Source organism: Brachionichthys hirsutus, chromosome 4 (genome assembly GCF_040956055.1).
Source record: "Brachionichthys hirsutus isolate HB-005 chromosome 4, CSIRO-AGI_Bhir_v1, whole genome shotgun sequence".
Lineage (NCBI taxonomy): Eukaryota > Metazoa > Chordata > Actinopteri > Lophiiformes > Brachionichthyidae > Brachionichthys > Brachionichthys hirsutus.
In genome coordinates, this window is record NC_090900.1 from 242,658 (window position 1) to 264,611 (window position 21,954).

Sequence of the window (21,954 nt, forward strand, 5' to 3'; positions counted from 1 at the left end):
AGCGGTCATTAGAGCCCTCGGCTGTCTGGGCGGCGGGCGACAATACGGCCGCCGCTGAGGACTGGTTAGCAGTCATGGCAACCGCACACTGGGTAGGGACAGCGACCTCCTGACGCTGCGAACATAGGACAGGGTTTACTCTCTGCTCAGGCGCCGGTCTGCTGTCTCTACAGTGATCAACCAATCAGAAACAGTCCATTGCTGCAGTGGTCTACATTTGAATATCAGGGCAGTTCTGAATGAACATTGTGGCTAAATCACGTGCCAGATAGTCAAATGTCTTATTTTGTCTTTTCAGAGAGTCCTCAGTCACCTCCAAGGCTCTATTAAGTCTCAGCCAGTAGTCAAGAGGTTTTTCACCAGAGTGGGGTTTTGTCGCATAAAAGTCAGCCAATGGCAAGCTAGAGGTCAACGTGTCACTGAAGTGCTGCTTCAACATCTCAAAAATGGGCTCCGGGCCACCGTCCAGCATCAACAATGGCTTACTACATATCGCCACCTTTACTTCCCGCGCCCTCCCAACAAGTTTTGACAGCACCTCCTCAGCTTGTTCAGACACTGGAATGCTCCTCTTCTTCATATATGACAGCATCATAGCCTCCCACTCCCGCACAGAGCATGCGTCATTACCATCCCCCTTAAAACCCGCAGGCTCTTTAACATCCTGACGCACAACGACATTTACCTGAGAGAGGTCAGTCGTAGATGCTCCGACTGCAGGTGTGTTGCTCAAGCGTGCCTCGATGCAGGATGCAGTACTCTCACCTATTGAACTACCAATCTGAGATACTAGGTCTACCAAAGTTTTGTCATTTACACCCCCATCCACTTCCGCATCAGCCTGTGCATCACTCATTGTGGCTGCTGAGCAACAGCCACCTGCCTGCGCCAAACCACCGGAGACTGGTTTAGGTGTCGAAGCATCCGGTGAAAATAAGCCTCTGCCTCTACCAACACCGACTGCAGGCACAGGTGTGCGAAATCCAAAGCCCCTCCCTCTATCACAAACAGGACTTCCCATAGCTCAGTGAAAAAAAGTTCACCATTTGTTGTAACGATATCTGGCGCCATCTAGCGTTCAGAACGGGTATAATGTCTAGACCCCGAATATAACACGACCCGACTTTTTCAGCCTAATTTCAATGCAAAAAACACAGTGTTATATTCGGGCCAATACGGTACTATCGCTTTTACTACGTGGTTGAAGATGTTCGAGAACTACATGCTAGTCATCGGAGCTAGGTGGGATAGCTGGCCGGACGCTAATTGTTGATACAGGCTCATCCGTTTCTATTCTTCCTGTGAGCATATCCCAGAAGTATTTTTCGACATGTGATCTCACTACGTCTACTGTCACCCTATGCACATATTCTAAGGAGAAGATACCAGTAGTGGGTCAATTACGTGCAACAGTGTCTCATGAGGGACATTCGGCTGAATGCTCATTTGTGATTGTTGAGTCAGGTGCTGCTTTACTGGGGTTAAACCTGTTTGTTGCTCTGCGTATGTGTATTGAGGGTAACAAAGTAATCCCTGCTGCTAACCCAAATGGTTCACCTGATTCTGGGCCTGCATTGACAGCATCGATGCCACTGACTGTACGAGAAGTTCGATGTACAAAAGGCTTTGTGCACAAAATACAACTGAAGCCACATGCTATTCCAGTTCAGCAGAAGTTGAGGAGACTTCCGTTCTCAGTAAGACAAGCTGTTACTGAGGAGCTCCAAGACCTACAAGACAGAGGCATAATTGAGCGAATTGATGCATCTCCATGGGTCTCCCCCATCGTGGTCACCCAGAGACGAGGCGGAGGAAAGCTTCGCATGTGTGTTGACCTGAGGGAGCCAAATAAATCGATTGTCTGTGACTGCTACCCCTTGCCTCACATGGATGAACTGCTGACCAATTTGCGAGGGGCTACTGTCTTTTCTACTATTGACCTTGCCTCTGCATATCACCAACTGCTGCTTCACCCAGATAGCCGTGATATAACTGCGTTTATCACACACGAGGGGCTTTTCAGGTTCTGCCGTGTTCCCTTTGGCCTCGCTTCAGCTCCATCAGCATTCCAAAAGATGATGTCTACTATACTGTCTGGACTCCCAGGAGTTCAAGCCTACCTGGATGACATCATATGTTATGGCACTAATTTAAAGAGGGTGCTTTTTTTTTTTCCCTCCTTTTTCTTTCTTTTTTCTTACAGCAGGGTATGAGGTCTAAATCTGGAACGGAGGGTGAGAGGCCTGTGGCATTTTGAGAGTGTGTGTGTGTGTGTGTGTGTGGGGGGGGGGGGGGGGGTAATGTATACCCCTGATGACATCAGACAAGTGTTAAATCATCCACTAGTGAGAAGTGAACATATCAAATACAAACCTTGGAGTTCAGGGGAATCGAGGGGCAAATGGAAATTCCTCTTTTCTTTTTCTCTTTTTTTTTTCTACACCTTGTCTGCATTCGTGCTCCACAGTGACAACGTACACAGCGTCAGTCTCTGTTAGAGTTCTGTGCTTTTTATTCTTATAGTGATTGTGACCGTCACCTGCCCTCTTGGCAGACTAGCCTATTCCTATTTTATTGGTTTTATTACCTGCTTACTGCCGTAGAGGGCTGTGCACACCGCAGTGAACACACAACATGGACAAACACAAAGTGGGGCTTCAGCTCTATCCGACCCGATACAGCCATTTGGGGGGAGAGTATTATTCCCTGGGACGGAGAGGAGGGAGCAAGATGCTGGCCCACCAACCCTGAGCCCCAAGCCCAGCCCGCCAAGGCCCCACATGCCGTGCCAAAGCCAGAAATTGTGAAACCAACCCATACCCTGTTTATGTAGTTCCCCAGCACCGTGGATCAGTGAACACCCAGGTGCTATATACAAATGTATGTGGTGCATTAAAATTGGGGGCAGGTGGGGCCAGACGGGGGATGCGGAGGAGGGCAACGGCGCACTCCGGCCCAGCGCCCTATTCCTTATCTCCCCGCCTAGCACCCACACGACATGTGGTGCATTAAAATGGGGGGGGGGGGGGGGGGATTGCAGAGGGACGCTCGGTGAACGCCCCCCAGCACCAGGCCCCCCAGGTGCATGTACCCTATGTGTGTATTTACAAGTGTGTTGTGCTAAGGTGGTGAGTTAAGAGGCGCAGCACATGAGGCCCCAGCCAACCAGGCGGGGGGAGGAGGTAGCCCGACCGTAGTCCCCAGCCTCACCCATCCCACCCACAGGTGTCAGAAGGCCCAACCATGCACAGGGCCTGGATCCAGCACCGCTCCTAACGCACCCCACCCAGCCCCCATAATCCAGCTCCCAGGAAGGAAGGAGCCGCGAGGCCCCGGCGGGAGGCAGGTTGCCGGAAGAGGAAAGGGGGGAAAGGGGGAGACTACGAGGGGAGGGAAGAGGAGGCGAAGGAGAAGGGAGAGGGGTAGGCAGGACAGGAGACGGGACCAAGGAGCAGAGGTCAGAGTGGAGGGAGGGGAGGTGAGGGGGCCATGGCCACGCCTAGGTCACCAGCCGGACCCGGGCCGCTACTACCAGCAGAGGAGTGACAGACTGCGCCAGCTCACTGCCATCCCGAACGCATGGGCCAGCACCCCGGCATGGCAACCCAGGGGAACACCGGGGGCCGCCCGAGAAGCATGCGCCACCCAGCAGAGACCAGAGGAGCCGGGCCGCGCATATCAAGCCACGGGGACAGCCCCTGAAGAGTTAGCCCAGCATGCAACAGCCCCGGAGATCAACCATCCTTGTGTGAAGAACATTGAGCTGGAGACTGGAGCTGAAACATAGAAAGTTAGAATGGCTGGGAGGTGATGTATTTCTGAGGTCCACTCGGTCCTGGAGACAGAAACCGGCTTCCTAAATGAAAACAGAAACAAGATGAGTCATGCAAAAAAATGTAAGCAGCATCACCATTTACATCGTTGTGGTGGCTTTCGCTAGCAGGCAGAATCAGGTTGCAATATTTATATTTAATGATTTAATAAAAGGAGACCAACTTTCTGTAAAATGTGATACTGCTACCCAGAAATCCTGGACGGGTGAGCACAACCATAGGGCATGGAAATAAGTGTCAGCAGTATTTTGGGAGCATTGAGAACAGATGTCAGATTCGGAGAAGCCCATTTTCTTCATCATATACTGAGTAATGTGTGTTCTATGAAGGATCTTATACTGGATGAGTTGAAGATTTCTGTGTTTTGTCATTTTAAATGCATTTTCACAGATTTGTGTCCAAAAGTCATGATCTAAGGTTAGTGACAGATCCGTCTCCCATTTTGAGATGGGAAGAAATAACGTATCTGTGCTTGAGAGGAGTTTATAAATCTTAGAAAGGGTCTTTTTAACTGTCGGGGAAATCTTTGTGACTTCCATAACAAACACAGGTGGCTGAGGCGGGCCCCGGAGCGTTGGAATTCTTTTCTTAATTGTATTCTTTACCTGAAGATAGTAAAGGAAATTTCCGCTTCCGAGTTCATATTTTTGGAACAATTTTGTAGATGACATAATACTTATAATACTTATTTATAATAATACGTTTATGATAAATGCATTGTCATGAAAGAGATGATGGAGTTGAGAGATTCCCTTCTGTTCCCACATACCTACATGGAAAGGTTGATTGCTAGCCTGAAAGTCAGGGTTATTCCAGATTGGAGAGAACATGCAGGGTTCCAGTTTAGAGTTTGTAACTTCTAACGCTTTCCACCAGGCGGACAAGGTGGAAGAAATCATCGGGTTTTTAAAACAGTTATGCCGTTTGATGGTTGTTGTGATAAAGGGGAGATCTGCGAGTCTAATATCCTTGCAGTCCTTCTGTTCCAATTCTAACCAGTAATTAGAGTCTCTATTCGGGTGCATCCATAGTACAAGATATTGTAGCTGGTTAGCCAAGTAATAATTCATAAAATTTGGGGCTTCCAGGCCTCCTTTAGATTTACTCCTCTGAAGGGTAGATAGACTAATTCTTGCTTTTTTATTTTTCCAGTAGAATTTAGTGATGGCTGAATCCAACGATTGGAAGCAGTTGGAAGTTCGTTTAAACGGAATCATTGAAAATAAATAATTGATTTGTGGTAAAAGTTTCATTTTGATGGTGGCTATTCTTCCCAGGAGGGATATCGGGAGGTTATTCCAACGCTTCAGATCACTGCTGATTTTATCCAGAAGTGGGGTAAAGTTTAATTGGGTTCACTCAGACAGTTTAGGTGAAATATTAATGCCCAGGTACTTTAAATTGCCCGTAGGAAAGGAGTAGTTTGGGTCCTGGTCTGCAGGGTTCCATGACTTTTCTGTAATGGGAAGTAATGTTGATTTTGTCCAATTGATGGAATAGTCTGAAAGTTGTGAAAATTTAGCGATCAACTTGAATACTTCCTGCAGCGAAGCCGAGGGTTCTTGTAAATAAAGCAAGACGTCATCAGCATATAAATTAATTTTGTGTTCTGACACCGCAGTGTTGATTCCCTTAATCCTGGTGTTTTGCCGCACTGCTGCTGCTAGAGGTTCAATAAATATTGCAAATAATAAAGGAGAGAGTGGGCAGCCCTGCCTGGTACCTCTCTGCAAGGTGAAGCTCTGTGAGGTAATCCCGTTGGTGGTTACGGTCGCTTTGGGAGAGTTATATAATACTGACACCCAGTGAATAAATGACTCTCCAAACCCAAGCTTGTGTAGGACGGCAAAGAGGAAGGACCAGCTAACTTTATCAAAGGCTTTTTCTGCGTCCAGCGATACAACCACTGCCTTTTTTCCAAGTCGCTGCGACATACTGATCAGATTCAGCAGTCTTCTGATATTGTTGGTGGAATGTCGACCTTTAATGAATCCTGTTTGGTCGCTGTGAATTACAGACGGGATCACTGTCTCCAGCCTGGATGCGAGTGCCTTTGCTATCATTTTGATGTCGGCGTTGATTAATGATAGAGGTCGGTAGCTTGAAGGGAGGGTGGGGTCTTTGTCCGGCTTCAGTAGAAGTTTAATTGCTGCTGTATTCATGTGGGGTCGTATATGACCATTGTTTTTCATTTCTGTCACTGATCTGAAGAATAACGGCGCTAACATGGTCCAGAAATGCTTCATAAATTCAGCCGGGAAGCCGTCCGGGCCTGGTGCTTTGCCGTTAGGCATACTATCTAGGGGGCGCTATGGAGTTCATTTATAGACAGCGGAGCTTCCAGAATGTTCTTATACTCTGTTGATAGTTGAGGAGTATTCAGATTACTGAGAAATGCCTCAATATCCTCCGGGTTGGGTTTATTAGCTGCTGAATACAAGTTGTGGTAAAACGTGTAAAATATCTGATTGATTTCTTCTGGTGATTGCGTGCACTCACCATTTAACCCTTTCATTGCTGTTATGAGAGATCTTTCTCTGTTACGTTGGAGCTGATTCTCCAGAAACTTGCCTGATTTGTTATTATATTCAAAGTCGTTGTATCTCAGTTGTTGTAATATGAACTCTGTTTTCTTTGATAATATATCATCTAGTTTTAGTTTTGTGTTTTGTAGTTCAGTCCACATTTGATTGCTTGAGTTCGCTGCGTAAGCATCGGTTAATAGTTTAATTTTCTCCTCTATTTCCTTTTCCATTTTCTGTTCCTGTTTTTTTTTGTAAGAGGCATATGATATAATTTTACCTCTGATTACAGCTTTCCCTGCTTCCCAGAGTAAAGACGGAGATGAGTTTGGAGAGTCATTCATTTCCAGATAGTCTGCCCACTCTCTTCTTATGACCCTATCAAATTCTGCATCTTTAAGCAAAGAGGTGTTAAAGCGCCACGTCGACGGGGGTTCAAAGGTCGCTGCGATTTGTAAGCTGAGCGTGACCAGAGCATGATCGCTGATAATTATTGGATTAATTTTAGTAGAAATATTCTCAATCACAGAATTATTTGTGAGAAAATAATCAATTCTTGAGAATGAACGGTGCACAGAAGAAAAGAACGTGTATTCCCTCTTCATTGGATTCTTTCATCTCCAGCCGTCGCCAAGGCCAAAGTCATCCATATACTCCAGTAGTACTTTGGCTGATTGTGTACTGTAGTACTGGAGCGATCTACTGATGGATGTAGAACTGTGTTGAAGTCTCCGCCGATGATGATAGTTGAGTCTGCTGTTAGCTCGAGTAGCTGAGAGAACAATGTGTGGAAGAAGGCCGGATCATCACTATTAGGAGCGTACAGATTCACTATTGAGTATAATTTACTGAATAATAATGTATCGGCCCTCTGGATCCGTTACAGTGGTGTTTAACGTGAAGAGTAGTCTCTTGTGTATTAATATAGAGACTCCTCTTTGTCTGCTGTTATAGCAGGCAGAAAAAACTTGACTGAAATTTGTGTCTGTGTAATTTCTCTTCTGACTTTTGTAAATGGGTTTCTTGTAGGAGACAAATGTCTGCTTTTAATTTTGAGAGATGCTCTAAGATGTTGATTCTTTTTGCCTGAGAGCGAGCGCCACACACATTCCAAGATAGCAAAATGAACTTAGACATACCGATGGTGAGCAGTCAGGTCTAACTGTGTGTATCTCTGTAAGCTGCTTACTATTCTCTGCATGTGATGAGTTAAAGTCGAGGTGTTGGATGGTTGGATAGCTGAGAGGGATATAAAGAGTCTTAAATGTGTGCACAGCAGAATCAAGAACACTGATACATAAACAAGTATAACAAACAAGTGATAGACATAGAGGGTGTGTGTGGGGAGAGGGGAGGGGTGAGTGAGAGGGAGGGGGAGAAGTGAGGGGGGGAGTGGATCTGAGGGGAGAGTTGGGACAAGAGGAATACATTAATTCCTGATAGCCCAGTGAGATCTGGATCATTTGTTTTTCTATTTCACATATATATATATATATATACATACATATATATACATAAACACCTATATATACACCAAAATATATCTACACCTACACATATACATACTCACATGTACATATTGATGATGTATTATGATAAAGTATAATCCTCATCCACATGAAAATGACGGTGTTTCTGGGGGGGGGGGGGGGGGGGGGTCTCGGTACAGCTGGATGTCGATATATAGTTTATCCACAACCAGCGTAGCTCGTTTGCCCTTCATCCTGAGGAACGATTGGCTTGTCCCGTCTCTTCTGTACTCCTTCACAGCAGGTTAGTAATTGCTGTTAAATTGAAGCAATTTAAGTCTTCCCGGAGTTCAGTAAACTAAGCTAATGTAGAAACTTGAGTATTGGAAACTTTGAGAGTGAAAAAGGAAACTGCAGTAGTAGAGTTGGCTAGCTCCTAATGGGAACACAAGATGGCGGCTGTAATATCGACGTTTGAATTTATTTAGGTTTTGGTGAAAGCAGAAATATCGTGACTGAAAAGGATATAAGTCTGTTTAATAAAGAGACAGAGAACATCCTGCGATAGAACGATTGGCTCGTCGCTTCAAGACAGACACGTTTAGTCCGGCAGCGGCCGGATTCCGGAAGCTGTAACAGGCACAGAGGCCCCTTCCTTAGCTTAGTACTGCATCAGGGTGTAGTACTGCATCAGGGTGTAGTACTGCATCAGGGTGTAGTACTGCATCATGGTGTGGTACTGCATCGTGTGGTACTGCATCAGGTGTAGTACTGCATCACGGTGTGGTACTGCATCAGGTGTAGTACTGCATCACGGTGTGGTACTGCATCACGGTGTAGTACTGCATCATGTGTAGTACTGCATCACGGTGTGGTACTGCATCAGGTGTAGTACTGCATCACGGTGTGGTACTGCATCACGGTGTAGTACTGCATCACGGTGTAGTACTGCATCACGGTGTAGTACTGCATCACGGTGTGGTACTGCATCACGGTGTGGTACTGCATCACGGTGTGGTACTGCATCATGGTGTAGTACTGCATCATGTGTAGTACTGCATCACGGTGTGGTACTGCATCACGGTGTGGTACTGCATCACGGTGTGGTACTGCATCATGGTGTAGTACTGCATCATGTGTAGTACTGCATCACGGTGTGGTACTACATCAGGTGTAGTACTGCATCACGGTGTGGTACTGCATCACGGTGTAGTACTGCATCATGTGTAGTACTGCATCACGGTGTGGTACTGCATCACGGTGTGGTACTGCATCATGGTGCGGTACTGCATCAGGTGTAGTACAGGACAAACACTCACTATGTGTACTAAACTATATAACTACTCACCATGTGTACTAAACTATATAACTACTCACCATGTGTACTAAACTATATAACTACTCACCATGTGTACTAAACTATATAACTACTCACTATGTGTACTAAACTATATAACTACTCACCATGTGTACTAAACTATATAACTACTCACCATGTGTACTAAACTATATAACTACTCACTATGTGCAATAACAAACGTATACTATTAACATGCTAAATACTGGTCAATCTCTCTGCATGCACTGATCACTTTAAACCTTAAATTATCCTGCAAGTACTTGAATGTTCCGTTATCGTTTGTATTTTATGTTTTTATTAGACACCAGAGGGAGCAGCACTCCTAATCTCATTGTGTAGCTACTATGCCATGACGATAAAGGCTTTCTATTCTATTCTATTATCATTTCAAGATATTCATAAAGTAGATCTGTTATGCTGACTAGACTGAAGAAGTGAACACTTTGTGTTTTCTGGAAGAGCTATCTGCTCAAGGTTGGAGTCTTCATGTCTGGGTGATTTACGCACGTACACATTCTTATCTGCTAATAAAACCAGCAGGGGGAGCTGTTTCTCTGAGAATGGAGGACGAGGCTAGCAGCAGCCACTCTCCCTTGCTGGGAGAGTCGAGGGCGTGGCTAGAGAGCAGCTCCACTCTCCCTTGCTGAAAGAAAGAATACTAGTCTCGTTCCTAAATGGTGATTGGGTCGAATCTTTGGGGCTTGGTTCTGATTTCCTCTCTTTAGAGTGTCACAAACCTGACAGTGTGTTATTATCATTAATCAATTGAAATAGATCTGAATATTTAAATAAAGTTATTGTGCTGCTTGTTGAGACTGGACTCAGACATCCCTGGATGTGTGTGGAAGACAGACTTTGGTGGGATTGGTCAGAAATCCAGTGGGAGTAGAATATGGTCACCAATCAGCCCAAGCTGCATGTTTCTGGTGGGGGGGGGAGTCGGAGAACCCGGAGAGAACCCACGCAGACACGGGGAGAACGTGCAAACTCCTCACAGAAAGGCAACAAGCCAGATTCAAACCCGCAACCTCCTTGCTGTGTGGCAACAGCGCTTACCACTGCACCACCGGGTCGCCTGTCTAATAAAGTTAAATGAAAAATTTAACAAATAAATAGCTCCCAAAAGTTTTCAACAGAAAGCAAAGTTTTTCCAAAATGGCAATATAATTGAAATGGTATCTTATCTATCACTTGTCGATGTTTGTCTCAAGGGTTAGGGTTAGGGTTGGAGGTGCGGCTGTGGGTGTCCGCTCCTCGTGCTCACCTTACGGGATGGGGCAGGTGAGTTGCGGCGCGGTACGGGTCGTGTGTGTTTAGAAACCGAGGGCACCTGCTTGATACTGAGGCCAAGGAGAAGGTGTTTGAGCACCACCTGGTGTCTATCTGTGCTCTACACACTGAATATGTGCCTGCGTCACAAGAAATGGGTCCCCACCAAGTGTTGGGGTAAAATCTCCAGGGGCCTCATTTATCAACTTGCCCTTATGCTTGAGAAGGTGCATAAATGTAGGCGTACAGAATGTAGTGGCTGAACAGTGAAACTACAAATACAATGTTTCCTCTAATTAATACAGATTATCAATTAGTAATTTAGCAGACATTCAATAATTGGTGTGATAAGCTATAAAAGAACTCTGTGAGGACACACTGAAGAAAACTTGAAATGTTGGCAAGCCATGGCTTCCCTAACCCTAAACCCTATCTCTAAAACCTAAACCTAAACCCTAACACTAACCCTAAACCCTAACCCCCTATCTCTAAAACCTAAACCTAAACCCTAACACTAACGCTAAACCCTAACACTAACCCTAACACTAACACTAACGCTAAACCCTAACACTAACGCTAAACCCTAACACTAACGCTAAACCCTAACACTAACCCTAACACTAACACTAACCCTAACACTAACACTAACCCTAAACCCTAACACTAATTCTAACACTAACGCTAAACCCTAACACTAACACTAACCCTAAACCCTAACACTAACCCTAAACCCTAACACTAACCCTAAACCCTAACACTAACCCTAAACCCTAACCCCTATCTCTAAAACCTAAACCTAAACCCTAACACTAACCCTAAACCCTAACACTAACGCTAAACCCTAACACTAATGCTAAACCCTAACACTAATTCTAACACTAACCCTAAACCCTAACACTAACACTAACCCTAACACTAATTCTAACACTAACCCTAAACCCTAACACTAACGCTAAACCCTAACACTAACGCTAAACCCTAACACTAATGCTAAACCCTAACCCCTATCTCTAAAACCTAAACCTAAACCTTAACACTAACCCTAAACCCTAACACTAAACCGCAACCCTAACCCCTATCTCTAAAACCTAAACCCTAACACTAACCCTAAACCCTAACCCTAACACTAACCCTAAACCCTAACACTAACACTAACCCTAAACCCTAACACTAACCCTAAACCCTAACACTAACCCTAAACACTAACACTAACCCTAAACCCTAACACTAACCCTAAACCCTAACCCTAAACCCTAACCCTAACACTAACCCTAAACCCTAACACTAACCCTAAACCCTAACACTAACACTAACCCTAAACCCTAACACTAACCCTAAACCCTAACACTAACGCTAAACCCTAACACTAACCCTAAACCCTAACACTAACCCTAAACACTAACACTAACCCTAAACCCTAACACTAACCCTAAACCCTAACACTAACGCTAAACCCTAACCCCTACTCTAAAACCTAAACCTAAACCCTAACACTAACCCTAAACCCTAACACTAACCCTAAACCCTAACACTAACGCTAAACCCTAACCCCTACTCTAAAACCTAAACCCTAACACTAACCCTAAACCCTAACACTAACCCTAACACTAACACTAACCCTAAACCCTAACACTAACCCTAAACCCTAACACTAACGCTAAACCCTAACACTAACCCTAAACCCTAACACTAACCCTAAACACTAACACTAACCCTAAACCCTAACACTAACCCTAAACCCTAACCCTAAACCCTAACCCTAACACTAACCCTAAACCCTAACACTAACCCTAAACCCTAACACTAACACTAACCCTAAACCCTAACACTAACCCTAAACCCTAACACTAACGCTAAACCCTAACACTAACCCTAAACCCTAACACTAACCCTAAACACTAACACTAACCCTAAACCCTAACACTAACCCTAAACCCTAACACTAACGCTAAACCCTAACCCCTATCTCTAAAACCTAAACCTAAACCCTAACACTAACCCTAAACCCTAACACTAACCCTAAACCCTAACACTAACCCTAAACCCTAACACTAACCCTAAACACTAACACTAACCCTAAACCCTAACACTAACGCTAAACCCTAACCCCTATCTCTAAAACCTAAACCTAAACCCTAACACTAACCCTAAACCCTAACACTAACGCTAAACCCTAACACTAACGCTAAACCCTAACACTAACGCTAAACCCTAACCCCTATCTCTAAAACCTAAACCTAAACCCTAACACTAACCCTAAACCCTAACACTAACCCTAAACCCTAACACTAACCCTAAACCCTAACCCTAACACTAACCCTAAACCCCTATCTCTAAAACCTAAACCTAAACCCTAACACTAACCCTAAACCCTAACCCTAAACCCTAAACCCTAACACTATCCCTAAACCCTAAACCCTATCCCTAAACCCTAACACTAACACTAACCCTAACACTAACACTAACATTCTTGGATAATTTGGTGACCTGCTGGATTTATGTCGTGAGTTCAGCCGATGTTGGAGCGATAGACAACACGCACGAAAGCCATTCATTCCGGTGCTCATCCAGCTCCCCCCCCCCCCCCCGGGGACTTCTGGCCACCGGAACATTCATAGGTGAGCGGCATTCCCCCCTAACGGCATCACCACAAGCCGCCATTGGAGCCTGGACTGAGCCACATTGCATCCAAAGCACCGTTACATGATCAATTCAGGTACGTGATCAGGAAAGGATTTCACTCAATCAATGAACAAAGACGTCTGTTAAACGCTGCTGAGGAGGTGTGGCTTATTGGTGAGTAGTATAAACACTACTGCAGTATCAGTCTTGCCCTTCAAACAAAGCATCCCGCTGCCTCATACAGATGTTTGGTCAGTCTGCCCGGTAACCGACCAGTCAGAAATAATGTCCACGTCAGCAACCTGCTTCAGCGACTCGTCTATGAGCACCGAGACATTTTTGATCCCGTGTGGTGTTGGTTTTGCAGTACTGCCTCCGTCAGCACCCTGGCCCCCCAGGACGCACCGAATGGGGTTTGGACTCCCCCAGCTCCTGAGCGCAGGCGGGACAGCCTTGGGTTTCCGAGTGATTGGAGAAACATCCCATTTTATTTTCATTTTCACAAATTAAGCTGTCGGAATAAAACTATATCAACCTCTTCGACCTGGCTTTTGATTATACCTGCGGGGCAGGTGGACGGCCCAGCTGGCTCTGGGACTGTAGCTCCCTCAGGAATGATCCCAGAGCGCCGTGTCTCCGATGATGCCGTCTGGACGGGGGTCCAGCTCTTGTTTGTCCTTCTCCGGTTCAAGATATTTCATGTTTTAAGGGGACTGCTGCTACCATACTTAACAGGTGAGATTTAACACAGATTACTTACGCGTGTGCGTACGACCATTGTACTTTGATTCTAAGAAAAGGATTTAGAACCTTTCCTACGCTCCTTTGATAACTGAGGCTCCTGGATCCTACAGGACAGCATCTTGCTCCACCAGGCTGGTTTTTACCCAGTGAAATACACGGTTCAGATACTTTATGAAGCTCAGGGAGAGCGGTTCCCTCGACACGTGTTCCTGTCAGGCCCCTGCTATCCGTAATGTATGTTATAAATTAATATACAACCCCACACTACTTACAGTATAGCTTTATGCACTTTGTTTTTGACTCCCGTCATTCTCTCTCTCTCTCTCTCTCTCTCTCAACCCAGCCGGTCAGACAGATGGCCGTCCACCATGAGCCTCGGTTCTGTCCAAGGTTCCTGCCTGTTAAAGGGAAGTTTCTCCATTGCATATGTCTCCAGAGGGCTCCCTCTTGTGGCACAAGTTGGGCTATGTCTTTCCCTGTTTGCTTTGAGATGACTTCCTGTTCTGATCTGGTGTTATAGAAATAAAACTGGATTGAATATCACACAAATGTTTTCCAAGTAGTAATACATGTAATTTTAAACAGTCCTTTATTCTGTGCCACTGGACACTCACATCTTTCACCATAAGGAGCACCATCTGCCTGCAGAAACCAATGTGGTAGCTCAGACTGCCACCTAGTGGAGGACACTAGTACTTCTCCAGGAACCAGCAGTCATGAAATGTTGCTTCCGTACCTCTCACTTTTGTGGAATCTCCGTTCAAACAACCTCGCATAAGAATCTGAAGCAGTCGTTTGAGTTTCAACGACATTTCATCGACCGTCATGGAGAAAGGCAAAGAAAGAAAGGCAAAGGTTATTTCCTGAAGTTTTATTCATTTAACATTAAACACGTTCACTTGAAAGCAGAGCTTTGAAGGCTTAGCGCGGCAGAAATCAAAGGCGTCTAGGCCATTTGCTCCTCTTCCCCTTCATCGTCGAACTCTCCCTCCTCTTCAGCAGTGGCATCTTGGTACTGCTGGTATTCGGACACCAGGTCATTCATGTTGCTCTCCGCCTCTGTGAACTCCATCTCATCCATGCCTTCGCCCGTGTACCAATGGAGGAAAGCTTTGCGCCTGAACATGGCGGTGAACTGCTCAGAGATGCGCTTGAACAACTCCTGGATGGCCGTGCTGTTGCCGATGAACGTGGCGGCCATCTTCAGGCCACGGGGAGGAATGTCGCAGACGGCGGTTTTGACATTGTTGGGAATCCATTCGACGAAGTAGCTGCTGTTCTTGTTCTGCACATTCAGCATCTGCTCATCGACCTCCTTCATGGACATGCGGCCGCGGAAGATGGCGGCCACCGTCAGGTAGCGGCCGTGGCGTGGATCACAGGCAGCCATCATGTTCTTGGCGTCAAACATCTGCTGCGTGAGCTCCGGCACAGTGAGCGAGCGGTACTGCTGACTGCCTCTGCTCGTCAGGGGGGCGAAGCCCGGCATGAAGAAGTGCAGCCGGGGAAACGGCACCATGTTTACCGCCAGCTTCCGCAGGTCAGCGTTGAGCTGTCCGGGGAACCGGAGACAGGTCGTGACGCCACTCATGGTGGCAGACACCAGGTGGTTGAGGTCGCCGTACGAGGGGGTCGTGAGCTTCAGGGTGCGGAAGCAGATGTCGTACAGGGCCTCGTTGTCAATGCAGTACGTCTCGTCCGTGTTCTCCACCAGCTGGTGCACCGACAGCGTGGCGTTGTAGGGCTCCACCACCGTGTCCGACACCTTCGGCGACGGCACAACGCTGAAGGTGTTCATGATGCGGTCGGGGTACTCTTCACGGATCTTGCTAATGAGCAGGGTCCCCATACCGGAGCCGGTACCGCCTCCCAGAGAGTGTGTGAGCTGGAATCCCTGCAGGCAGTCACAGCTCTCCGCCTCCTTCCTCACGACATCCAGGACCGAGTCCACCAGCTCGGCGCCCTCAGTGTAGTGGCCTTTAGCCCAGTTGTTCCCAGCGCCACTCTGGCCTGCAAGACAAGCCGTTAGCCTCACCGCTCAGCGTAGCGCCATCTCAGACGGGAAACGGAATTACCACTTACCAAAAACAAAGTTGTCTGGCCTGAAGACCTGGCCAAAAGGTCCAGACCTCACCGAGTCCATGGTCCCCGGCTCCAGATCCACCAGCACTGCACGGGGGACGTACTTCCCACCTACAGAGCACCCGGAGTGTGAATAAACGATAAACACGCAACGTACATGTTCGAGCTAATCCAGGTGTGGACTCACCTGAGGCTTCGTTGTAGTAGACATTGATCCTGTCCAGCTGCAGGTCGCTGTCTCCGTGATACGTACCAGTCGGGTCAATCCCGTGTTCGTCACTGATCACTTCCCAAAACTAAAAACACAAAATAACAAAATAAAACTATGAAAATAGAATCAACAATTCTGCTGCTTTAATTAGTGAACAAGCGACATCTTCATTTACCGCCATTATCCCTGACGCGGTCTGAGCTTGAAACGCCATTGGCTGCAAGTCATCCACTGACAATTTGAAATGTTGCGGCTACGAAACAGCGCCCACTTCCGGCCGAAGCCGGTACTGTTCAAGATGGCCGTCAGTGAACCGTTACATGAAGCTTCATGTAACGGAATCCTGCGGCACTAACATCTGATGTTACTTTCATTTCCTTAACGACACCAACATCTCATTTCCTTTATTGCAGCAGAAAGAAGGAGAATTTAGAGGATAAAGAAAGAAAGAAAAGGACTAATAATCTTCAAACAATTCAATCACGTTCAGAACGCTCCTCTCAGCTATCATATCACACTTCAATACGCAAAAAATATTAAAAACAAACATTGCAACTCTTATTCTGACGAATCAACCCTAAAACGACAACTGGGTCTAGATTGAGCGTTTATCCGCAAGTAGGCCCCGCAGGGTGTGGCCGCTGCAGCACAAAGACCGGCTCGGAGGGGCACAAAGCCCCGCACGGAGGGGCGGAGGACACAGACCCGGCTCCGGGGCGGAGGACACACAACACCCCGCTTAGCAGTCACACATGAACACAGTATTTCACCGACCTTGGCACCGATCTGGTTCCCGCACTGACCAGCTTGGAGATGAACAATTTCCCTCATTTCTGCTTTCAGGCTTCGGCGCGCACGACGCGGGATCACTTCGCTTCGCTTCTGTGTCTGCACCGGAGCCAACGCCCTTATTTATACATGCCGGGGCTCCGCCCCCTAAGCTTCACTTGGTCTCCTATTGGTTTATTTCCACCCGTGTATTCCAGACACATATTTACACCAATGAAATGCTAACCTTCACGACCCACGATTGGTCGAAATGTCTGTCAGTCATTCTGATGTCACTGGCCGACTTCCGTCATGATGGCGGTTTAGCGACGTGAATCTGTATTAAACAGTCACCTTAGTAATAGTAAGTAATAGTGATAGTAATAGTAATAGTAATAGTAATAGTAAGTAATAGTGATAGTAATAGTAAGTAATAGTAATAGTAATAGTAAGTAATAGTGATAGTGATAGTAATAATAATAGTAAGTAATAGTGATAGTAATAGTAATAGTAAGTAATAGTTATAGTAATAGTGATAGTAAGTAATAGTTATAGTAATAGTAAAAGTAACAGCAAGTAATAGCAATAGTGATAGTAATAGTAATAGTGATAGTAATAGTGATAGTAACAGTAAGTAATAGTAATAGTGATAGTAATAGTAATAGTGATAGTAATAGTAAGTAATAGTAATAGTGATAGTAATAGTAATAGTGATAGTAATAGTAATAGTAAGTAATAGTGATAGTAATAGTAAGTAATAGTGATAGTAATAGTAAAAGTAACAGTAAGTAATAGTGATAGTGATAGTAATAGTGATAGTAATAGTAATAGTAAGTAATAGTGATAGTAATAGTGATAGTAATAGTGATAGTAATAGTAAGTAATAGTGATAGTAATATTGATAGTAAGTAATAGTTATAGTAATAGTAAGTAATAGTAATAGTAATAGTAAGTAATAGTAATAGTAATAGTGATAGTAATAGTGATAGTAATAGTAATAGTCAGTAATAGTGATAGTGATAGTAATAGTGATAGTAATAGTAAGTAATAGTGACAGTAATAGTGATAGTAATAGTGATAGTAATAGTAATAGTAAGTAATAGTGATAGTAATAGTGATAGTGATAGTAACAGTAAGTAATAGTGATAGTGATAGTAACAGTAAGTAATAGTGATAGTAATAGTGATAGTAATAGTAATAGTGATAGTGATAGTAATAGTGATAGTAATAGTAATAGTAATAGTAATAGTAATAGTCAGTAATAGTGATAGTGATAGTAATAGTGATAGTAATAGTAAGTAATAGTGACAGTAATAGTGATAGTAATAGTGATAGTAATAGTAAGTAATAGTGATAGTAATAGTGATAGTGATAGTAACAGTAAGTAATAGTGATAGTAATAGTGATAGTGATAGTAACAGTAAGTAATAGTGATAGTAATAGTGATAGTAATAGTAATAGTAAGTAATAGTGATAGTAATAGTGATAGTAACAGTAAGTAATAGTGATAGTAATAGTAATAGTGATAGTAATAGTGATAGTAATAGTAATAGTGATAGTAATAGTAAGTAATAGTGATAGTAATAGTGATAGTAATAGTGATAGTAATAGTAAGTAATAGTGATAGTGATAGTAATAGTAAGTAATAGTGATAGTAATAGTAATAGTAAGTAATAGTGATAGTAATAGTAATAGTGATAGTAATAGTAATAGTAATAGTGATAGTAATAGTGATAGTGATAGTAAATGTGATAGTAATGGTGATAGTAATACTGATAGTAATAGTAATAGTAAGTAATAGTGATAGTAATAGTGATAGTAATAGTGATAGTAATAGTAATAGTAAGTAATAGTGATAGTAATAGTGACAGTAATAGTGATAGTAATAGTAATAGTAAGTAATAGTGATAGTAAGTAATAGTGATAGTAATCGTAATAGTAAGTAATAGTGATAGTGATAGTAATAGTGATAGTAATAGTGATAGTAATAGTAATAGTGATAGTAATAGTAAGTGATAGTGATAGTGATAGTAATAGTGATAGTAATAGTGATAGTAATAGTAATAGTGATAGTAATAGTAAGTAATAGTAATAGTGATAGTAATAGTAATAGTGATAGTAATAGTGATAGTAATAGTAATAGTAATAGTGATAGTAATAGTGATAGTGATAGTAAATGTGATAGTAATGGTGATAGTAATACTGATAGTAATAGTAATAGTAAGTAATAGTGATAGTAATAGTGATAGTAATAGTAATAGTGATAGTAATAGTAATAGTAAGTAATAGTGATAGTAATTGTAATAGTAAGTAATAGTGATAGTAATAGTGATAGTAATAGTAATAGTAATAGTGATAGTAATAGTAATAGAAATAGTAAGTAATAGTGATAGTAATAGTCCCCTAACCCTAACCCTAATTATATAGAAGAAAAAAGGAAGCTGCCCCGAAATCTCACCATTACATGAGCAGCATCCTCCACAGTACAAATAACGGCCCTCAAGATGGATTTTAAGCATCTTCAGCTGGGATACAGTCATGGAAAAAAAGACATTTAAAGCTGCAATAACTTTCGTTTTTATATAAAAACAGCTTTCAGAAAACTAGAATGGACTTAGCATCGTTTACAGCCGTTTACACAGGAAAGTGTGTCATGAACCCACGATGCACCACCATGCTCCTTCCCAGCAGAAGACAGGAGTTATAATTAGGCTGCTCAAATGAGAACAGCTACACATATTAGTACACATAACTGTTTAGACAGGTCTAAAATGACTTTGCCTTGACTCACCAAGCTGTTCACCATTTTAGCTAATTTAACATTTGTATGAAGGAGGTGGACCAAGTAGGTTAATTACTGGAAATGTGTGTGTGACACATCTGTCGGTAGGAGACTGGGATCCTAATCTACATAAACAATCAACCAGATTACTGAAGTGACACCACAATGAACAGCGACCTTCAAACCAGAGCTGGATTGGCGTTACTCAGTGAATGTATTTAGCAGCTAGAGCTTTGGTTCTTATTCAGGTGGCAGCTATGGATGATGATGATGATGATGCAGTCTTTCTTTTAACTTCACCACACGCAACAACAAAGCAGCATGCAGCTGTTTGGGTAAGGTCACGCTGGTGATAACTGAAGAACTAGAATAGAGTAGAGCTGATATTTACAGCCATTACTGCAGCATGCTCTCAGCTGAGGAGAGCCTTCAGTGTGCTGCATGATTATCTACCCGAATGAAGACTGGTGGTCATTTTACTTTTCATGACTGCAGGGATTGCAATATATTGTTATAATCATTTGTTTCAGATGTACTGCAATTATTTTCTGTATAAAAATTTAATTTGGTGTTCAAAAAGTCTTTTTTCAAACTGGAGTCTTGAAAAAGAGGGGGCCGTCTTATATTCTTATAGCTAATACGGTAGTAGCAGTTTAGCAGAAGCGATTGAAAAACCACCCATTTGATTACCACAAATCCAAAGAATTGTCACGCCTCGAGGCGGGCCGGGGTCATTCCCTCACTGACTCTGCATGTCTTCACCTCACAGAGCTCCAGTAATCACTTCCTCCCCGTCACCTGTGTTCCTGTCAGCACCTGCAACCCGTCAGCAATCAGCCCGGACTCTATATATGTTCATCTCAGTTACCACACACCTGCCAGATTGTCAGTTATGTTACCTGCTCTCCAGCCCTTCAGACCAATCTCCCGTGTATCAAACCTGCCTGCTTCCCGGATTCTGCCTCTTCGCCTGCCCTTGTGATCTGTCTGCAGGCCTGCCTGGATTCCCCGGTTTGTGACCCCTGCCTGTCTCTTGGACTTTCCTTGTGCCTGCCCCCCGGATCTGTCTGCCTGCCTGGATTCCCCGGTTTGTGACCCCTGCCTGTCTCTTGGACTTTCCTTGTGCCTGCCCCCCGGATCTGTCTGCCTGCCTGTCCTACACGCCAATAAAAGCTGTTTTGTATTTCCGCTCGACTGCCTCGCATTTGGGTTCGTACCTGCTTTAGGCCGTGACAGAACAATCTGGCCAGAAGATGAACCCAGCAGGCAGCTCGATACCTGCACCGGACAACCCGATCCAGTGCCACGAGGAACCGCTGGCGTCCCGGTCAGAGCCGCTTCAGTCCCTGGGAGCCCAACAGGACCGCTACGTGGCGGCTCTTCAGGGGCAACTCTAAAGGATGGCAGAGAGCCAGCGCAATCCACCCAGCCCAGGACAATCCCCTACGGAGACGCGGCTGCCTCCCCCTGAACGCTGCTCCGGAGCTCCAGGAACCTGTCGTCCCTTCCTTGTCCAATATTTGTTGGTTTTTGAGCAGCAGCCCTCCGCATTCCCGTCCGAGCGATCCCGCGTTGCCTACACCATCTCTCTCCTTACGGGGAGAGCACGGGACTGGGTGACGGCAGAATGGGAAAGGCAGTCACCTTTCTGTTTCTCCGTCTGCCCTCCAAAATAAATGTCGTCTCGACATTCCAAGTCACCCAGGGTTCGTGGTCTTCAATTTATGAGTTCTTGAGGTAGATTATTGGGAAGATACTCTCTGTAACAGTTCCAGGTGACACCTGAAACGCTACTCCACCATTTATGTAGGATCTGTATCTTTGACAGGTGATGGAGTGACAGTGACAGGTAACACTAGTTGATCTCTGGTCACCGATTTTCTGAACAGGATGCCATCTTTGTTAACATACAACTTGGCTTTCTCTCTCCATCAATCCATCCATCCATCGTCATCCGCTTATCCGGGGCCGGGTCGCGGGGGCAGCAGCCTAAGCAGGGAAACCCAGACTTCCCTCTCCCCGGCCACTTTCTCTAGGTCTTCCGGGGGGACCCGTAGAAGAAGAGCAGAGTAGAAACCAATGTGGTAGCTCAGACTGCCACCTAGTGGAGGACACTAGTACTTCTCCAGGAACCAGCAGTCATGAAATGTTGCTTCCGTACCTCTCACTTTTGTGGAATCTCCGTTCAAACAACCTCGCATAAGAATCTGAAGCAGTCGTTTGAGTTTCAACGACATTTCATCGACCGTCATGGAGAAAGGCAAAGAAAGAAAGGCAAAGGTTATTTCCTGA

At 44.6% G+C, this 21,954-nt stretch overlaps 1 protein-coding gene across 5 annotated transcripts; it reads right to left on the minus strand.

Moving 5' to 3' along the window:
- Positions 1-14,675: 14,675 nt before the first annotated feature.
- Positions 14,676-17,012, minus strand: LOC137893098 (tubulin beta-1 chain). 5 transcript variants are annotated; one of them, XM_068738537.1, is made up of 5 exons: positions 16,887-16,987; positions 16,288-16,514; positions 16,089-16,197; positions 15,902-16,012; positions 14,676-15,829 (listed from the first exon to the last, which is right to left on the minus strand). In XM_068738537.1, the coding sequence occupies exons 2-5, from the start codon at positions 16,324-16,326 to the stop codon at positions 14,766-14,768; spliced, it is 1,323 nt and encodes a 440-aa protein (XP_068594638.1). In that variant the 5' UTR covers positions 16,327-16,514; positions 16,887-16,987; the 3' UTR covers positions 14,676-14,765. The 5 variants fall into 5 exon arrangements, with proteins under 5 accessions (XP_068594638.1, XP_068594639.1, XP_068594636.1 ...); XM_068738538.1 differs by having other exon boundaries at positions 16,916-16,981; XM_068738535.1 differs by lacking the exon at positions 16,288-16,514 and having other exon boundaries at positions 16,887-17,012.
- Positions 17,013-21,954: the final 4,942 nt, after the last annotated feature.